Consider the following 15325-nt stretch of genomic DNA (forward strand, 5'->3'; position numbering starts at 1 on the left):
CATATTTTTCACCCAACCTTTCAGCTGTAATTAATATTTTATTATATCAGATTTTATCACTAAATAGGCTAGCAGCAAGATATTGTGCCACATGGAGGAGTTTTTTTAAGACACTAGTGACTTGCTGATGCCAAGCCACTTTTTGTAATGACTTATGGTTGAGAGAACACAAAGCACATTTATGGTACCCAGCTAATATTCCAAAGCAATTTATGACTGATCTTATCTAGATCACAGCCAGAGCAAGATAAATTAATGTTACAGAAACTGAATATTCATCACTGAAGATCTAGCTATGAAATCTAGCATATGTGGCACATTACAAAAGAAAATGCTGTTTTTTCATTATTGCTTTTTATGAACAAAGTCTGGTTAGGTCAGGTGACCTTTCTGTAATAGAGTATCCAAGCTTTTCAAAGTGACATGAACCGTGAACACCTATCTAGTATGACAAATTTTCATGCAAACAATTACTGCTTCGTGTACATTCAGGCTTGAACTTAATGCATTTGTTTCACTAAAATGCTTGTTGGTTCTGTTCGTCTATAGTCTAGTTTTCATGACGTAAAATAATCTAGAATATAAATTTTAAAGAATATTGACACAGGTGGAAAGTACTGATTTCATTGGGCAACATCCAGTGGTGTCTGCTTGCGTGTGCATTGGAAATCTGCTTGTTTAACATACATGCAGTTTCTCTTCTGCCCCCTCCCAGCCCTCCCTATGTGTCCCCAAAATCTGCTCCAGGGGGTCCCCCAAATCTTCCAAAGCGGATTTGGGATGTGAACATGCCTAGAGGGCCGCAGGAGAAAGGAGAGATAAGAGAAGCACCAGTGTATGAGCCGATGCCCACTTGCAATATATTGGATCTCACCCACTGGCCTAAATTTAGTGACAATTGATTTCCTTAATAATCAACCCATTGTAACTCAGTTCAGACATAACTGACAGGTTCAAAAGACAGAGAAGAGGAACTAATTCCTTTTCTTCACCCTACACTGAATAAGTGATTGAAAATGTTACCGTTTCTGTTTCCCTTTAAATAGACAAAAAGTTTTAAAGTACTAATATTTATAATTTCCACAGCAATCCTGAGTAGCATGACACAAATCGCAACTGTCAGGTCTATTGCAGCATGCCTTGGCTGATTTTGACTAGTTAACGGAAGCCGAGGGTTTCTATGCAAGGACATTGGCCCATAATATGTTCAGAAGGGTGCTGCAGCACACTTTGAAAGGCAGAACTGTGATATTTTCCTAGGCTGGGCAAATGAATTATTGCCACATTATTTGACATTATAATGTAGGTACTGGATTGTGCCACTGAAAATCATTTTTTCTTGTATTTTGCTAAAACCTAGCATTCAGAAGAGATGTGCAGTGGCAAATATATGCAGTTTTTGAAGCTCCCCAGGCTCTTCTGAAATCAAGATATCATATAAATAAACAAGCATTTTCCCTCCCTGGAGAAGTGAATAATTGGTCTCACTCTCATTGTAAACGCCCTTCTGGCAGCGTGCGGGGAAAAATACCTCCACCTTCCAGTGATGATCCACTCTCCTTTATAGGAGAACCATAGGGATTTCTTGTCTGTATGCATAGGAATGCTAAGGAAAGGCTTTGCTTGGATCTCTTTTTGGCAGAAAATCCCCTTTGTAAATAGTGACTTTTAAATCTTTGAAAATATTCATGTGAAACAGTTGGGCAGTCACAAAGAAGCTTAAGGGTTGCATGTAAAAACTAGATGCCATCCCTGCACTCTCCCTCCCTCTGAACTAGGACTCTGAAAATAAATCTTATCCTAGCTACTTGAGAGTTTGTATTGGGCATTTATCTCTAGAGGCTGAAATTAAGCCATCTTTTATTTCCTCCTCCTGAAAGGCTACATGGGCATTTCTCCTTAGCTTTATTTGTGGAGTCGGTCTTTCTGTAGTAAACTAGAGGGGGAAATATTTTGGCCTCCTCGCCTCTGCTTGCCCTGTTTCAGAGATTTATAGTGCCCAGAGTTTGAATAAAGAGCATCAGCTTAATTCCAGTTGCTGCTGAATATATTACAATGCAGCTAAGAAAAAGAGCTGCAACGGATAGTACTTGCAGCATATAAGCTTTTGAAGAGTGCAAATCCTAGTTTGCAGGTATACTTATTGCTGGCAACTTGTAGTAAAAAAAAATCTGTGTTTTGAAGCCCTCAGGTAATGATTATTATGGAGTCTTCCCAATTCTCTACAACTAAAATGTAATGCCTAGTTTTTGGAATGTAAGTATTCCAATAAATGGCTTCAGGATGCACAAAGACAAAATGTCTTCAAGTCACAACAGCAGTCAAAACAACTCAGGCCCCCTCCACACAGGTTTTTGACAGTGTGTGTATTCAGCAACAACCACATACGCCTTCAATGTATGTTTTTAACAGTTATGTTCTGCTCCTCTTCCTGCTTCAGAAATGTTCTATTCTGCCACATTATTGACTGTCTTTCTTTGACTCAGCCCTATCCTTTGTTTGCCTTCCTCTTCCTCTGATTTTATTTTTTAATCAGGGGAAGTTAGTTGTGCTATGATGGCATACCACCACTCATGGTCTTTAGATTGAGTCATGGTGCCATATCGCCCTGCCTGGTATTCAGGAAGATTGAGCCGCAATTTGCAGAGCATTCAAAAGGAGCACAGAATCACACACTTCCCTCTCTGGTAAAAAGAGGTATTATTTAGAGTTTGTGGGGACTTTTCACCTTGTCCCATTCCAATTCCCACTCCCAACCCCACATGTGTTGGAAAGCAGTGCTTGGAATCCTGCATTGGAGTGTTTTCTCTCCCCCAACCCTATTACCTGTCAGTGTTCCTGGTTGCAACAGGTATTCACACCATTACTGTCCATTGCTGCCTGGAAGGTGGTTCTGCTGTGATGCTATGCCTGCTCCTGGTCCCATATAATGACTCCCAGAGAAACCTGGAGAGGGAGAAAAGTGAGACAGGCAGACAGGTGGAGAAAAGCACACACTCTGCCCCATCTTTTCCAAACCGACAAATTGCTACTTCTAGTCCAAGTGAGTTGATAAAATGGATTAACAAGGCCAGGCTTGAATAAGCAGAAGTCTCACAAGGGAAGACAGAGAGAAACTTGCCATAGGCAGCCTTTCTCTGGCTTTTAAGGTTACCATACTTATCGGGGGGCGGGGGGGATCAAGAGACTGCTGGGATGAACAGCTGCATTACCGGACTTAACTAGAAAAAAGTTGACACTAAAAAGATAAACAGCACAATCCATCAGGAAATTGTCCTTCTCAAGCCTCACTGAAGCCATAGCAGTGCAAGACCTTACGTTGCAGGTCACCTGGACTTTCGCAGGAGAATGCCCCACTGGATTGTGCCCAAAGAATCCTATAGTACCTTAAATGTCTGATCAGTCTATTGTGGCAAGAGCTTTTATAAATAAAAGCCTACTTCATTAGATTTGTGAGCTAGAAGGGAGATTTTTTTTTAAAGCAAAGGAACGCAATGAGACCTAAGGACAGCACAAATGCAAACGAGACTTCGTTATTTATGTTGCATGACACATGGCAGGTGCTCTGTGTTTGTTGCAAACCAAATGTGATTTTGCAAAAGCATTTGTTTCGTTGATCTGTTATTTGGGCACATTCTACCTTAGTGTGGGCTTTATTTCACATTTTAGTTAAAATGCAAAAGGTTAGGCTAATAGGCACAATGTAACTTTAGACAATGGGAAGATATGGTTAACACACTGCAGGAATATTGAGATCTGGATCAGTGATGGGTTTTATCAAGCTTAAACCTAAAGATTTCTTTCTGGCTGGTGCTATATTATTATATATTACCAGGAAGCATTTCCAGCAGTGAGATTTACAGAAGGGTTTTAGATTATGACTGTAATTCAAAGGATCTTATAAATGTCATTAGCAAGATGATCTCATTTATACACATTTAAAACATATAACTCATAAAATGCTGTCAGGTTATAGTTGACCCAGGTACTTACAACGTGTTAATTTACATCAAGAAGAGAGTCCTGTGTGGAAATGGGGCAGTAGACAGGATTTAGCCATTTTTCATTACCACTTGGACTTTGATAAAGGGGAATAGAAAAGAGCTTTGTGACCTTTTGGTGCTTAAATTATTAAAGAGAAAATAGGTTTGAGGTCTGGTTGCTCACAAATCTAATTTGTCTTTTAGAGTAAAGATGAAAAGATATTTGGGGTTTGAAATTGCTCTAGTCAACTAGGTTCTTTCTTTAATGTGTCAAAGGAAGAATTCAAGCATTTAGAATGAGGTGTATATGGGGTATTGTGTGTCGAATAACTAGTATGAGCTGTTCAGGATAAAACGCCCTGAAAGCCAATTGTATTTCAATAATTTGAAAGACGCATTATGAATGGATTCTACCTGTGTAATTAAGATCAGCTTTCAGTCAGGTTAATAAAATAACTGGACTTGTTATTAGAGCTTGTGCATTTGAAGAATTGAAGAATTGTGCATTTGATTTTATTCTCTTGGTTGCTAGATTGGCAACTGTGGATTTTATCCAAAAGCAGTTAGTAGCAAGTAATTTGTTGGAGGTCAGTACAGTTGCCTATATTTTGCAATGGAGACAAATAGCAACTATATCGGAGCAAAGCTATTTTACCCTGGGCTAAATGTGGAAATGTGTAATAGGCAGAGATTAACAGGACAATTCTATACTCCCATTTACACTGGTGAACTCTTACGTTGTCACGATGCTGATACAGTCATACCTTGGGTTGAAGTTGCTTCAGGTAGAGCGTTTTCGGGTTGCACTCCGCGGTGACCCAGAAGTAACAGAACACGTTACTTCCGGGTTTTGCCGCATGCGCAGACGCTCAAAATGATGTCATGCGCAGAAGCGGTGAATCGCGGCACGCGCAGACGCAGGTTGCGTTCGCTTCAGGATGCGAACGGGGCTCCGGAACGGATCCCATTTGTATCCAGAGGTACTTAACAGCATAACATATATGTATAACATATACATATACAGCATAACATATAACCCTAACTTCTAACAAACAAGTTATGTTGTTTAACATCTTTATAAACGGCTTGAATTGAGGAATGATCATCAAATTTGCAGATAACGCCAAACTGGGATGGGTAGCCAATGCTGCAGAAGACAGAATCGGAATTCAGTATGGCCTTAACTAACCTTTGTTAGTTTGGGCCCAAACTAACAAAATGAATTTCCATAGGGACAAATATAAGGTTCTACCCTTGGCCAGGAAGAACCAGCTCCAAAAATATAAGATGGGGGACAACTTGGTAGACCACAAGCAGCAGCAGCAAAAAAAAAAAGCTAATGCTATTCTAGACTGCAGCAACAGAAGTATAGTGTCCCAATAAAGGGAAGTCATAGTCCCGTTCTATTCTGCCTTGGTCATACCACACCTGGAGTACTCTGGACACATTTAAGAAGAGTACTGACAAGCTGGAATGTGTGAAAAGGAGGTTGACTGAGATGATCAAGGATCTAGAAACAAAGTATTTAGTTTTAGGCTGCATAAAAATAGACCTCTGCAGAAATATGTGAACATTTAGCAAATGTGAGCACTATTTCAGATCTTCAGTGCTCTCCCGTGATTGCAGAAATCGATTTGCAGCAGGAAAGCAGATTGGTTTTCATTTATTGCTGAAATGTTCATGATTTCAGTTCTTCAAATGCACTGTGAGCAGAACATGCGAGAGTTGTTTTTTCTCATTCCAGTTTTAACATCTGGTATATTGTTAACAGTTGAACAAAGTGCTTACAAGCTACAGTGCAGGAGTTCCTTTTCAGGTTACCAATTGATAACCTTGAGCTATTTATTTTGGCTTCCAGAAAGTATGCTGTGTTTCTAGATAGCTAACAAGTTGCAGTCAAACTTTTTAAAAAGGACCATGTTGATTAAAATATTAAAGGGTCCATAAACAATCATAAGCTTAGTTATTAATTGATCAGATCAGGTCCGCTTATTTTTATCTAGTCATCAAACCATCACAAAACCAAAGTTTAACATAATATCAATTTAGAAAAAAATAACTGAAACCCAAATATACAGCTTAAACATAAAATTCCCACTTTGCTGCAACACCAAGAAAGAATTAGACAAATAATTATGTGTGGACAGGGTGAATAAATGATTATATATTTGTTCCCAGCCCAAGAACTGAGGAAAATGTCTCCCTCTTTGCTACGTGAACATATAATTAAAGTCCAACCTGCAACATAGACCCACTGTCCTAAGGGCACCCACGATGCCACCAGACCTCATGCTATGGGTGATGACTCGAGTACCCTTACTCCCATAATTCCTCAGGATGACTGAGAATTAAATTATTATCTTTTCCTTACTTACCTTCATAATACAAATCAACAAAAACTGTGTTAAACTGTGAAGTAGGGGGAAATAGGGAGTCCCAAGTGTCAGTCATGGATCCACCCAAATTATTATTCAGTGCCATAAAAGGCAGCTAGCTAAAGCCCATACTAAAAAGGGAGGGAGGGAGGGTGCTGCAAAGGCAAATGGGAGGGAATAGAGGCGGAACAGCCTTAAATACCAGGCTAATCTGATCCCTCTCAATGGTCATCCCAAGTCTCTTTCTCCTAGGAGAGGGTAGGGCAAACTTGACCCCATAAAGAACGGGAACACAATTCCCTGGCAGTTCACAACATGCACATTTTGAAACAGTTACTAACAAGTAAGTCTCTTAGACCAGCTCACTACTGCAGTATTCCTCTTATTTATTATTTTCCTGTGAATTTGACCGTCATACCATTTCATTCAAACAAGGCAAATGGCGTAAAGTAGAGTATTTATAGCCTTGTACCTACTCTCTGTTCACAAAAATATGTGTAGCACCTTTTATTACCAATGAAACTTATATTTCTTACCTGGGAGTACTCAAAGGACATATTTCTAACCATTTTATCTATGAAATGCTTTAACAACTTTATGGTGTATACCATTTCCTTCTGTGTATTTAAAAAGGAAGAGACATGTACTTTATAGATGGAGTTCTTGAATGATAACTTTATTTCACTCTGTTCCTTGCTTTCAAACACAACATATTTTATCGTAAATACTGGGTTATGTGATTCAAAATTACATTTTGCATACTCTAAATTAACCCAGCATTATTTTTTTGTCTTTTCTTTCTCCTCTTCCACCCTCTCCTTTTCATTTTTTATTTTTTTAGTGTCTACCAAATAGTGGTTGAGGAAGAGCGTCCTCGCAGAACCAAGAAAACAACTGAAATCCTGAAATGCTATCCAGTACCAATCCACTTCCAGAATGCTTCACTTTTGAACTCTCAGTATTATTTTGCAGCCGAGTTCCCGGCCAACAGTATTCAGTCTTCTCAGACTTTTACAATTGGTGACAACAAAACCTACAGTGGCTTCTGGAACACTCCTCTTCTCCCTCATAAAAGCTATAGTATTTATTTTCAAGCTGCCAGCAGAGCCAATGGGGTAAGTTTTAGGACGTTGGTTTGAAGCGATATTCATGTGTGAATAGACCACAGGTTGTCTAATTTTGGTGCCAAATAGACAATGGAAAAAAGAAATTGAATGTTTTTCTTTCTGTATTGGCCAGGCCAGTCATTCTTGGGAGGGAAATGGAGCCAGTGGGAGGAAGCACATATTTCTGTCAATGGTTAAGAGCCTAGGCAATCATTCCTTACAAAATTACTGTCATTCTGTCCTCTTTTCGATCATGCTGCTCCTATTAAATGATTTTCGCTTTTATACTTGGCTTATTCTGCTGCATTATATTAGCTTGCATTGGCTTGTGCGCCCATTTTCAGTCTTGATTGCCCTGACTTAAGACACAAGCCTTTTCTCTCTCTCTCTCTCTCTTAAAGAGTTTAAAAGAAATAAGTTGATGGAGCCAAAGTGAAAAGTGCATAAAAGGTCCAGCCTTTGCAGGTCGCTTTTAATCCAGCTTCTACATTCTAGAATTGTTTTCCATTTCAGGACAGACCTACCCCGAGCCCTTCAACTCTTGATAAGCTTTGGCTGTCTCCCCTGACAGCAGGGAAATGTTTTCTGCCAAATAACATAATGGCCCCTCTTTTACAGTGCACTGACAGTGCAGAAATGTGAAACACCATTGATTTTTGTTTGCTTTCTTACATTGTCTAGCATGTTGCTTGGAACTGTGTAGCTGACTGTAAAGAAAAGAAAATATCCCAAGGTCAATGTGTTGTAAAAGGAGGGGGGGTGGAAAGTACACATATCATGTCTAATAACATCTCATTCATCTTCTAGGTTAATATTAAGTGAAGTATTGATGTTACATGCCCAAGTGCATTTTCCTTTGGTTGTCCATAGCAGGGAAATACATTGACTAGTGTAGGAGGCTATTAAGCTTGAAACCAAACATGTAAAAGTTGGTACTGATTTTAGATCTTGGCAGTATTTTAAGCAGAAGCAATGTATTATATTCTTGCTGTGGATGTAAACTAGCAAATGACCTTTTCTTTCTTTATCTGGCATAGGAAACAAAAATTGACTGCGTCAGAGTGGCCACAAAAGGTATGCTTCCATTGTGTCTTCTTAGACTTAAATCTGTCAAATTGTGTATCATAATATACATGGCTAAATACACATATCCAATTCTGCCATTTTAACAATATTTTTAAGTATTATTTATTTAAGTATAAGAGTAAGACAATGAATGGCTGAGTTTGTTTAATTTAAAAAGGTGGTGAAAGCCTGATTTCCACTCATATTTCAATTGTCCAGCAAAAGTTTTAAAATAATTAGGAGAGTTTTCACATTTTTTGGTGCAGAGTAGCTATGCCTATTGGTGCTCCTAAACATTGATATACTAAGGTTGAGAAAACAATAATTATTTGTCATTCCTGTTGCTCACTCTAGGATTGCAAGAGGTTTGCTTCAGCTTCCTCTCTCAATAAGGCAGTCAGTGGTTGAAGCACAAAATTTATGGTGGTCTGATGACCTCCATTTGTGACTATGATATAACTGTTGGGCTGTTGTAATGAATTGTATATTAGGATTGTTTGAAAGTTTCCTATGTGAAATGTGATAGTCCATCTGCTTACATGGGTGGGGTGTTGGGAACACATTACACTTGTGCTCCCCTGCAGTGACTTCCTGTATTTTTCCAAGTATGATTCAAGGTGAATTGTTTAAAAGAGGAAGTTCTACTTTTGAAGCCTTTCATGGCTTGAGCCTTAGGTACCTAAGAAATGACTTCCTTTCATGTCCTCCAATGCAGTTTCCAAGCTCAGTTTCTTTCATCTGCATTCCCAGTATGACTAAGAAGTGTACAGGCACAGAGACATTATTTGTCATTGCACCCTGTTTTGAAATTCCAGTAATCTTGAGTTTCAACAGAGGTCAAACCTGATCACATTCAGGAGTTTCATGATTCAGGAAGCTAATCCAAGTCTTCATCCCCTGATTTTGTGGGGCTGAATTGTGAAATGAAATACTGTTTTTAAAAAATAATTTCTTAAGTGAAGAAGAACTACCCACCACTAGTGTGGATTAGTTTCTTAAAAGAAGCTGGAAATATTTGACACAAAGCTTGATTACCACATCAATAAGAAACATAAAGTTGGATCTAGACCTACCATTCCTTAAATGGAAGCTTTCCTTCCATTTGCAGAAGGGAGTTGCATCCACAGAGATTCCTGCTTTACCAACTGGATGTTCCCACCGGTGGAAGGAGACAATCCCCACCACCACCTACAGCACCCAGCAAGCTCCAAACATAGGGGCCTACAGAGAACAAAGAGGCAAAACTTGTCTCCTTGTGTTCTCCGCATAGGAGTGTCCATGAGAGTTCCATTCTGTGCAAATTGTTGCAACCAATTATTTTAAGCAAACTTTGTAAATGAAGTCTTATGTTCAAAGATACTATAGTCTTTTCAACCTCTTCATTCAAAGAGTATTCTCTTATCAGCATGATTATATTGCTTCACCTCATTTTTAAAAGAATAATATAGGTAACTATTTATTATTGGATGTTCTGCATGATGAATAAACATCCAATAGTCTACATACTGCTAGTTGTTTACTATAAAGCGTTACATCACCTCTACATTTTACCAGTTATGTTTCTTCAATCAGTATATCATTCCTGGCCAAGCAGATTTTTGTCTAACTATTGTTCTGGCACTTTAAAAATTAAAATAAAATAAAGAGGAAGAATCTGGTCCAATTTATTATATAAGGCTACACTGGTTTAATAACATCAGATGGCAATCTGTGGTTTAAATATTTAAAGATTATTCTGCCATTTATTTCACTATTTGATTGGATTAACTTTTTTACTTATTACATTTGGAAAAAAAGATCATATTTTCTGCAATGAGGTAGCTACCATAGCAACAGATGACATCAAACTAGCCTCTTAGGAGAAAGGAAAGAAGGAAATTCAGCTTTTTATTTAAATATGCAAGTTCATTTTATGTTGTGAAAGCATATTTGCCCACACTTCATAAAATCTCTGGGAAAACCATAGTATTATCAGAGACACCCACCCTGTTGAGTTACTGGAAATAAGTGCTCTAAGCTGCATGTCAGGATTAAAAAGCTGCAAAACTTTCTAGGGAATCTTCTACAAATGATTATTACTAACACTGTTACCTTTATGAAGATATCCAGTAGATATATCAATTTAACTAACTGCTAAATATCTAGACCAGGCATAGGCAAACTCGGCCCACCAGATGTTTTGACACTACAATTCCTATCACCCCTGACCACTGGTTAATTGGATTAAAAAGGCCACAACTTTATTGATTTTCAGATGTAGGCAAACCTTGGCATAGGCATTGGGCATGTATCCCTCTCAGCCCCCTGACGGTAAACTGAGGGATGACAGGGCCTGGCTGGGTGGAAGGGTCCATCCCAAAACACATGTTTACACAAATTGGCCAACCCAAATGCTAGGGGAAGCTCTGTGGCCCTCTGACCAGCTGCTTCTGACTGTATGGACAGAGATTTCCCCTCAAGACCCCTTTAGCAGGGTACCCTGTAGACACCGCTACTGGTGTGTGGGGGGGGTCACCACTCCAATCCCCAAGGTCAGCAGATAGACTGCCCAAGGCCTAAACCGCCAAAGTCATGACGTGCTACGGGGAAGGTGAAACCTTGCAATTGGAAAATTCCTTCCTAGCAAAGAACTGCAGCGGTTTTTTTAAAAACAAACAAACAAACATAGCAAAGCCCTCTAAGCTGGAAAGGAAAGGGTTAGAAGATAAACAGAAAGACAACAGCAGTGCTAAAGGGTGGGCAGGGTGGGTGACACTCAGAGGCAGACTGGGCTGCCAACAGCCCCGTCAGCCCTATTATATGCTTGGGGTGCGGACCTGAGTGGAGCCTGCAAAGCCCAGGCCACCATGGATAGGCTTAATTCAAATGGGGTTGACAGTGCCCACAATGCTCCACGGTGGCCGGGGATGAAATCCCAATGGTTGGGGCCACGTACTTACCGTGGAAGAGGGGTAAGCAGCCATTAGCTTAGATTGGCGTATTAGGTTAAGCTAAACTTTCACAGTATTTCTGCCTATCAAAAAAAGAGGCAGAAACATTGACATGACAAGTAGTGGAATGTACACGTTAAAGCATGGAACGTTACATAGCTTACAGTGGAAGAGCAATATGTGGGCAGCAACTAAATATCCCAGGGAGATGCACAGACTTAAAATGGTGTCAGAGACCTGCTTTGGGTGCCCCAATGGTAAGAAGCATTGAAATACAAGTTTTATCTCAGATTATCAAATATTTGCATATTTGTAAAAACAAAACACAAAAAACCCCCCACCAAGTCTAGTGGCTCTCATATCAACAAAGAGACAAGTGGAGGTTTCTAGATTAGTAAATAGGGATTCAGTGTCTAGTAAGGCAGGTGGCAAGTGATGCCAAATGTGAAAACAGCAGCTTGTCTGGAAGCTGATCTGACAGACGGATGGAATATAGAAGAACCCACCTTTCAGGTGTTCCTAAGGAGGCAGTTTTAAGTGGTATTGCATTTTCCACACCTCCCAGTTGCAGTGTTGTAATTGATGGTTGTGCCTACTAAGCAGCCCAGGTTTGAATCTCATTTTGTCTAATGAAAGCATCTCCATCTCTTGTTGAAAGTGAGCATTTGTCAATCTTAATTAGTGAGATGTATTGTTATCTCACAGGTTGAATTTGAGAAAGTCAGAAATAAAAGTATTGGAATCAAGAGACAATTCACCACTTGAGCTTTCTACACACAAACTCTGGTATTAGCTTTCTTTGCTTTCTGGTTAGCAGCTGACTCCCAAGTTGAGAGAGGTGTTTATTATGTAGAGCAGCACAAGGACAATGATGATAATTAAAGTGAGTCAACAATTGGAAAGTGTTTATTTGAATGTGCAAATAATTTAATGTTTATAACCACTAATTTCAGTGCCAGTGCCCATTTCTGTATCTCCTCATAGTTTCCTACTGAGGCAGTCAATCATGCAACAAAAGGGTAGACAAATGGACAGGAAAAAATCCCACTCATTAAATATATTATGAGGGATAGATACCTTTGCAACCACCAGAAATACAGTTGCTGTGTGAGCTAGAGTGTATCTGAAGACGTACACCTCTGTAAACCTCTACTTTGTAACTTGCATAGTCTGAACAACCTGACCCCTAAATTGTTATGGGTATGCTGAGCAGCATCTCAGGCACAAGCAGCACTCGGGACATACAAGATTTTTCCAAGCATCAAAAGGAAGTGTGTAGGCTTAAAGTGGAGATGAGCAGGTGGAAACGTCAGACATGCCCTCTGCCCTCTCATCTTCCCATGTTGATCAGGAAGGTCTAAAGGTCACTTGGAAAGTGTTGATCACCTTTCCTACCTGGGCAGTTATATTTCCACAAGAGCCAACATCAGTGACGAAATCCAAGCATCTACTGAGCTCTGCAAGTGCAGCTTTCTCTCGATTGAAGCTCAGAGTGTTTGAGGGACATTTGCAGGAAAACCAAAATGCTTGTTTACAAAGCTATTGTACTAACAACTTTACTATACGCTTGTGAAACATGAACTACTTATAAATGCCATCTCCAACTCCTTGAAAGATTCTATCAGTTGTGTCTCCGAAAAATTTTACACGTCACTTGGGAATGCAGGTGAACTAATGCCAATGTACTGGAAGAAGCAAAGATCACCAGTGTTGAAGCAATGATTCTTCAACATCAACTTGGTTGGACTGGTCATGTTGTTCGGATGTCTTGATTATCGTCTTCCAAAGTAACTACTCTTATTCCCAGACTCTCTCAAGACAATTTTTAAAAAAATGCAACATAAGCACTGATAACTGGGAAACACTGGCCTGCAAGCGCTCCAACTGGAGACCAGCCTTTACCAAAGGTGTCATGGGCGTAAAGGAGAAACAAGCTGCAAACCCTCACCGTGATCAACTCCCGCCTGGAAACCTTATGTTCCCACTGTGGAAGGGCGTATGGATCTAGAATTGGCCTCCACAGTCACTTACAGACTCACTGTTAAGACTGTGTTCATGGAAGACAATCTTACTCGACTATGAGTAATCGCCAAAGAAGAAAGGGCACTTAATGAAAGGCATCCAATGAGATCTTTCCAGCCTTGCTGTGAGAGAAATGCAGTGAGGCAGCAAGCAGGTTTGAGAGTTTGGAAAGGCGTGTTACAAAGTGATATTGCCAGGAATACAATAGTGTCAAAGGTGTGTGGAATTGGGCTCCAAAGAAACCAACCTGTTTTCCAATTTTATTTTATTTTATTGGAAATTAGCTTCATTTGCTGAGCACAGCTGAGGGGCATTTGTGTTTTCCAGTCAGTAGTTTTCATACTTACTTATCAATGTTCAAACAGAAAGGTGATGTCTAAGCTATTATGCCAGGAAAGCATGCATCCATGGGAGTGTTTGTGGATAGGGAAGGTGAAGGTGAAGGTGCATTTGACAAGAAACACACACACACACACACACACACACACACACACACACTCAGAAAGAATAAACTGTTATAGGGAAGAGGGAGGGGATTAGTTTTCCATCCATGTCATTGGGTCCTCCCTGCAGAAAGTGAATGGTGAAATGCCTTTTGACAGGAAAGACTTCCTGACTAGAATTGCTTGGAATATTACTTTTCTTCCCCACTGCAGATTTTATACCCCTTTCATAAAATAAACTACTCAGTTATCTCTCTCTCTCTCTCTCTCTCTCTCCCCCCCCCTCCCTGTGGGTGTGCAATGGTTTCCTACAGCAAAAACTAAAATTTCATACTTCAGACCCACATGTCATATACTGTGAGGCATGCACAAAAAATAAAAAGAAATGGCAGTATGCTGTTGAGTATGAAGCTAACATATTCTTCAGCGCTGTCCTATTTTGTATAGAAGTTGTACTTTCTGAGAACATGCTGTATCACAATATAACTAGACACAGGGGTGTAGGAAGGGGGGTGCGGTCCTCCCCGGGTGTCATCCCTGAGGGGGTGTCAAAATGGCACCCCGTGGTGGTGGCACTTACCGCGGGGCCTGGCCTGCAGCGCGCCCAAACCACACATCTCTGCCGTTTCGGGCAGCGTGGGGCTTGTGTCCGCCAGCTGGACTCGGTGGGCAGCTCACCGCGCCACCCCCCTGGGCGGATCGCCACAGCACCTTCCCCTGGGCGGATCGCTGCAGCGCCCCCGTGCACGAATTGCCCCGCCTCCATGGGCAGATCACCCTGCCCCCACCACTCCGGGTGCTGGAGCAGCTAGCTACGCCCCTGATTAGACATGTAACTGACAGATTAGAGCCATGTGTGGCCTTAGGTCAGCATTTTGTTTCCTTTTGGTGTGCATAAACATCCATACTGTATAATAAACAGAACACTCCTAAGTATAAGAAGCTAGCAGCCCTTAAAGTGCTTTAACTTTAACTGGCGTAAATTGCCTCATTCCAAACTCTGTCTGGGAGCAAGGGCTTCTCCTGGCTAAGCTAGCCTGATCTTGGCAGAGGGAAAGCAAGCATTTAAAATAAGAGTTGGGCGTACACCATCCTTTTTACTATTGTAAGCGCCACTGGGTTTTCATATCACATGACCAAGCTGAGCCGAGTTTGGATCTAGCATAAGTCTCCCTTCCTGGCCCCATCCCTGCCACTCCTGCTGTATGCCCACTTTTGGAGGCTTACTCCACCATAAGATCGTGGTTCTGTCAGCTGAACAGTGTGTCTCTTTCTGAGCCCGGATGTTGGGCTTAGTCTGGCTGTGCTGGGAACTCGATAACTAAGCCAGAGTTCTACCAGATCCTATTTCCCTCGTCCATGTGGATGTCCGGTTACTGCCCTCTCAGACATCATAGGATT

At 40.6% G+C, this 15325-nt stretch overlaps 1 protein-coding gene across 15 annotated transcripts in view; it reads left to right on the forward strand.

Moving 5' to 3' along the window:
* PTPRM (protein tyrosine phosphatase receptor type M) overlaps positions 1-15325 on the forward strand; it is a 409846-nt gene that overhangs the window by 241463 nt on the left and 153058 nt on the right. For all 15 annotated transcript variants that reach the window (XM_028737325.2, XM_028737333.2, XM_077933147.1 and 12 more), the window contains exons 12-13: positions 7200-7473; positions 8502-8538. In XM_028737325.2, the coding sequence (XP_028593158.1) occupies positions 7200-7473; positions 8502-8538 (311 nt within the window). The remainder of the gene's footprint in view (positions 1-7199; positions 7474-8501; positions 8539-15325) is intronic.

The sequence above is a fragment of the Podarcis muralis genome, chromosome 8 (assembly GCF_964188315.1).
Source record: "Podarcis muralis chromosome 8, rPodMur119.hap1.1, whole genome shotgun sequence".
NCBI classification, from domain to species: Eukaryota; Metazoa; Chordata; class Lepidosauria; order Squamata; family Lacertidae; genus Podarcis; species Podarcis muralis.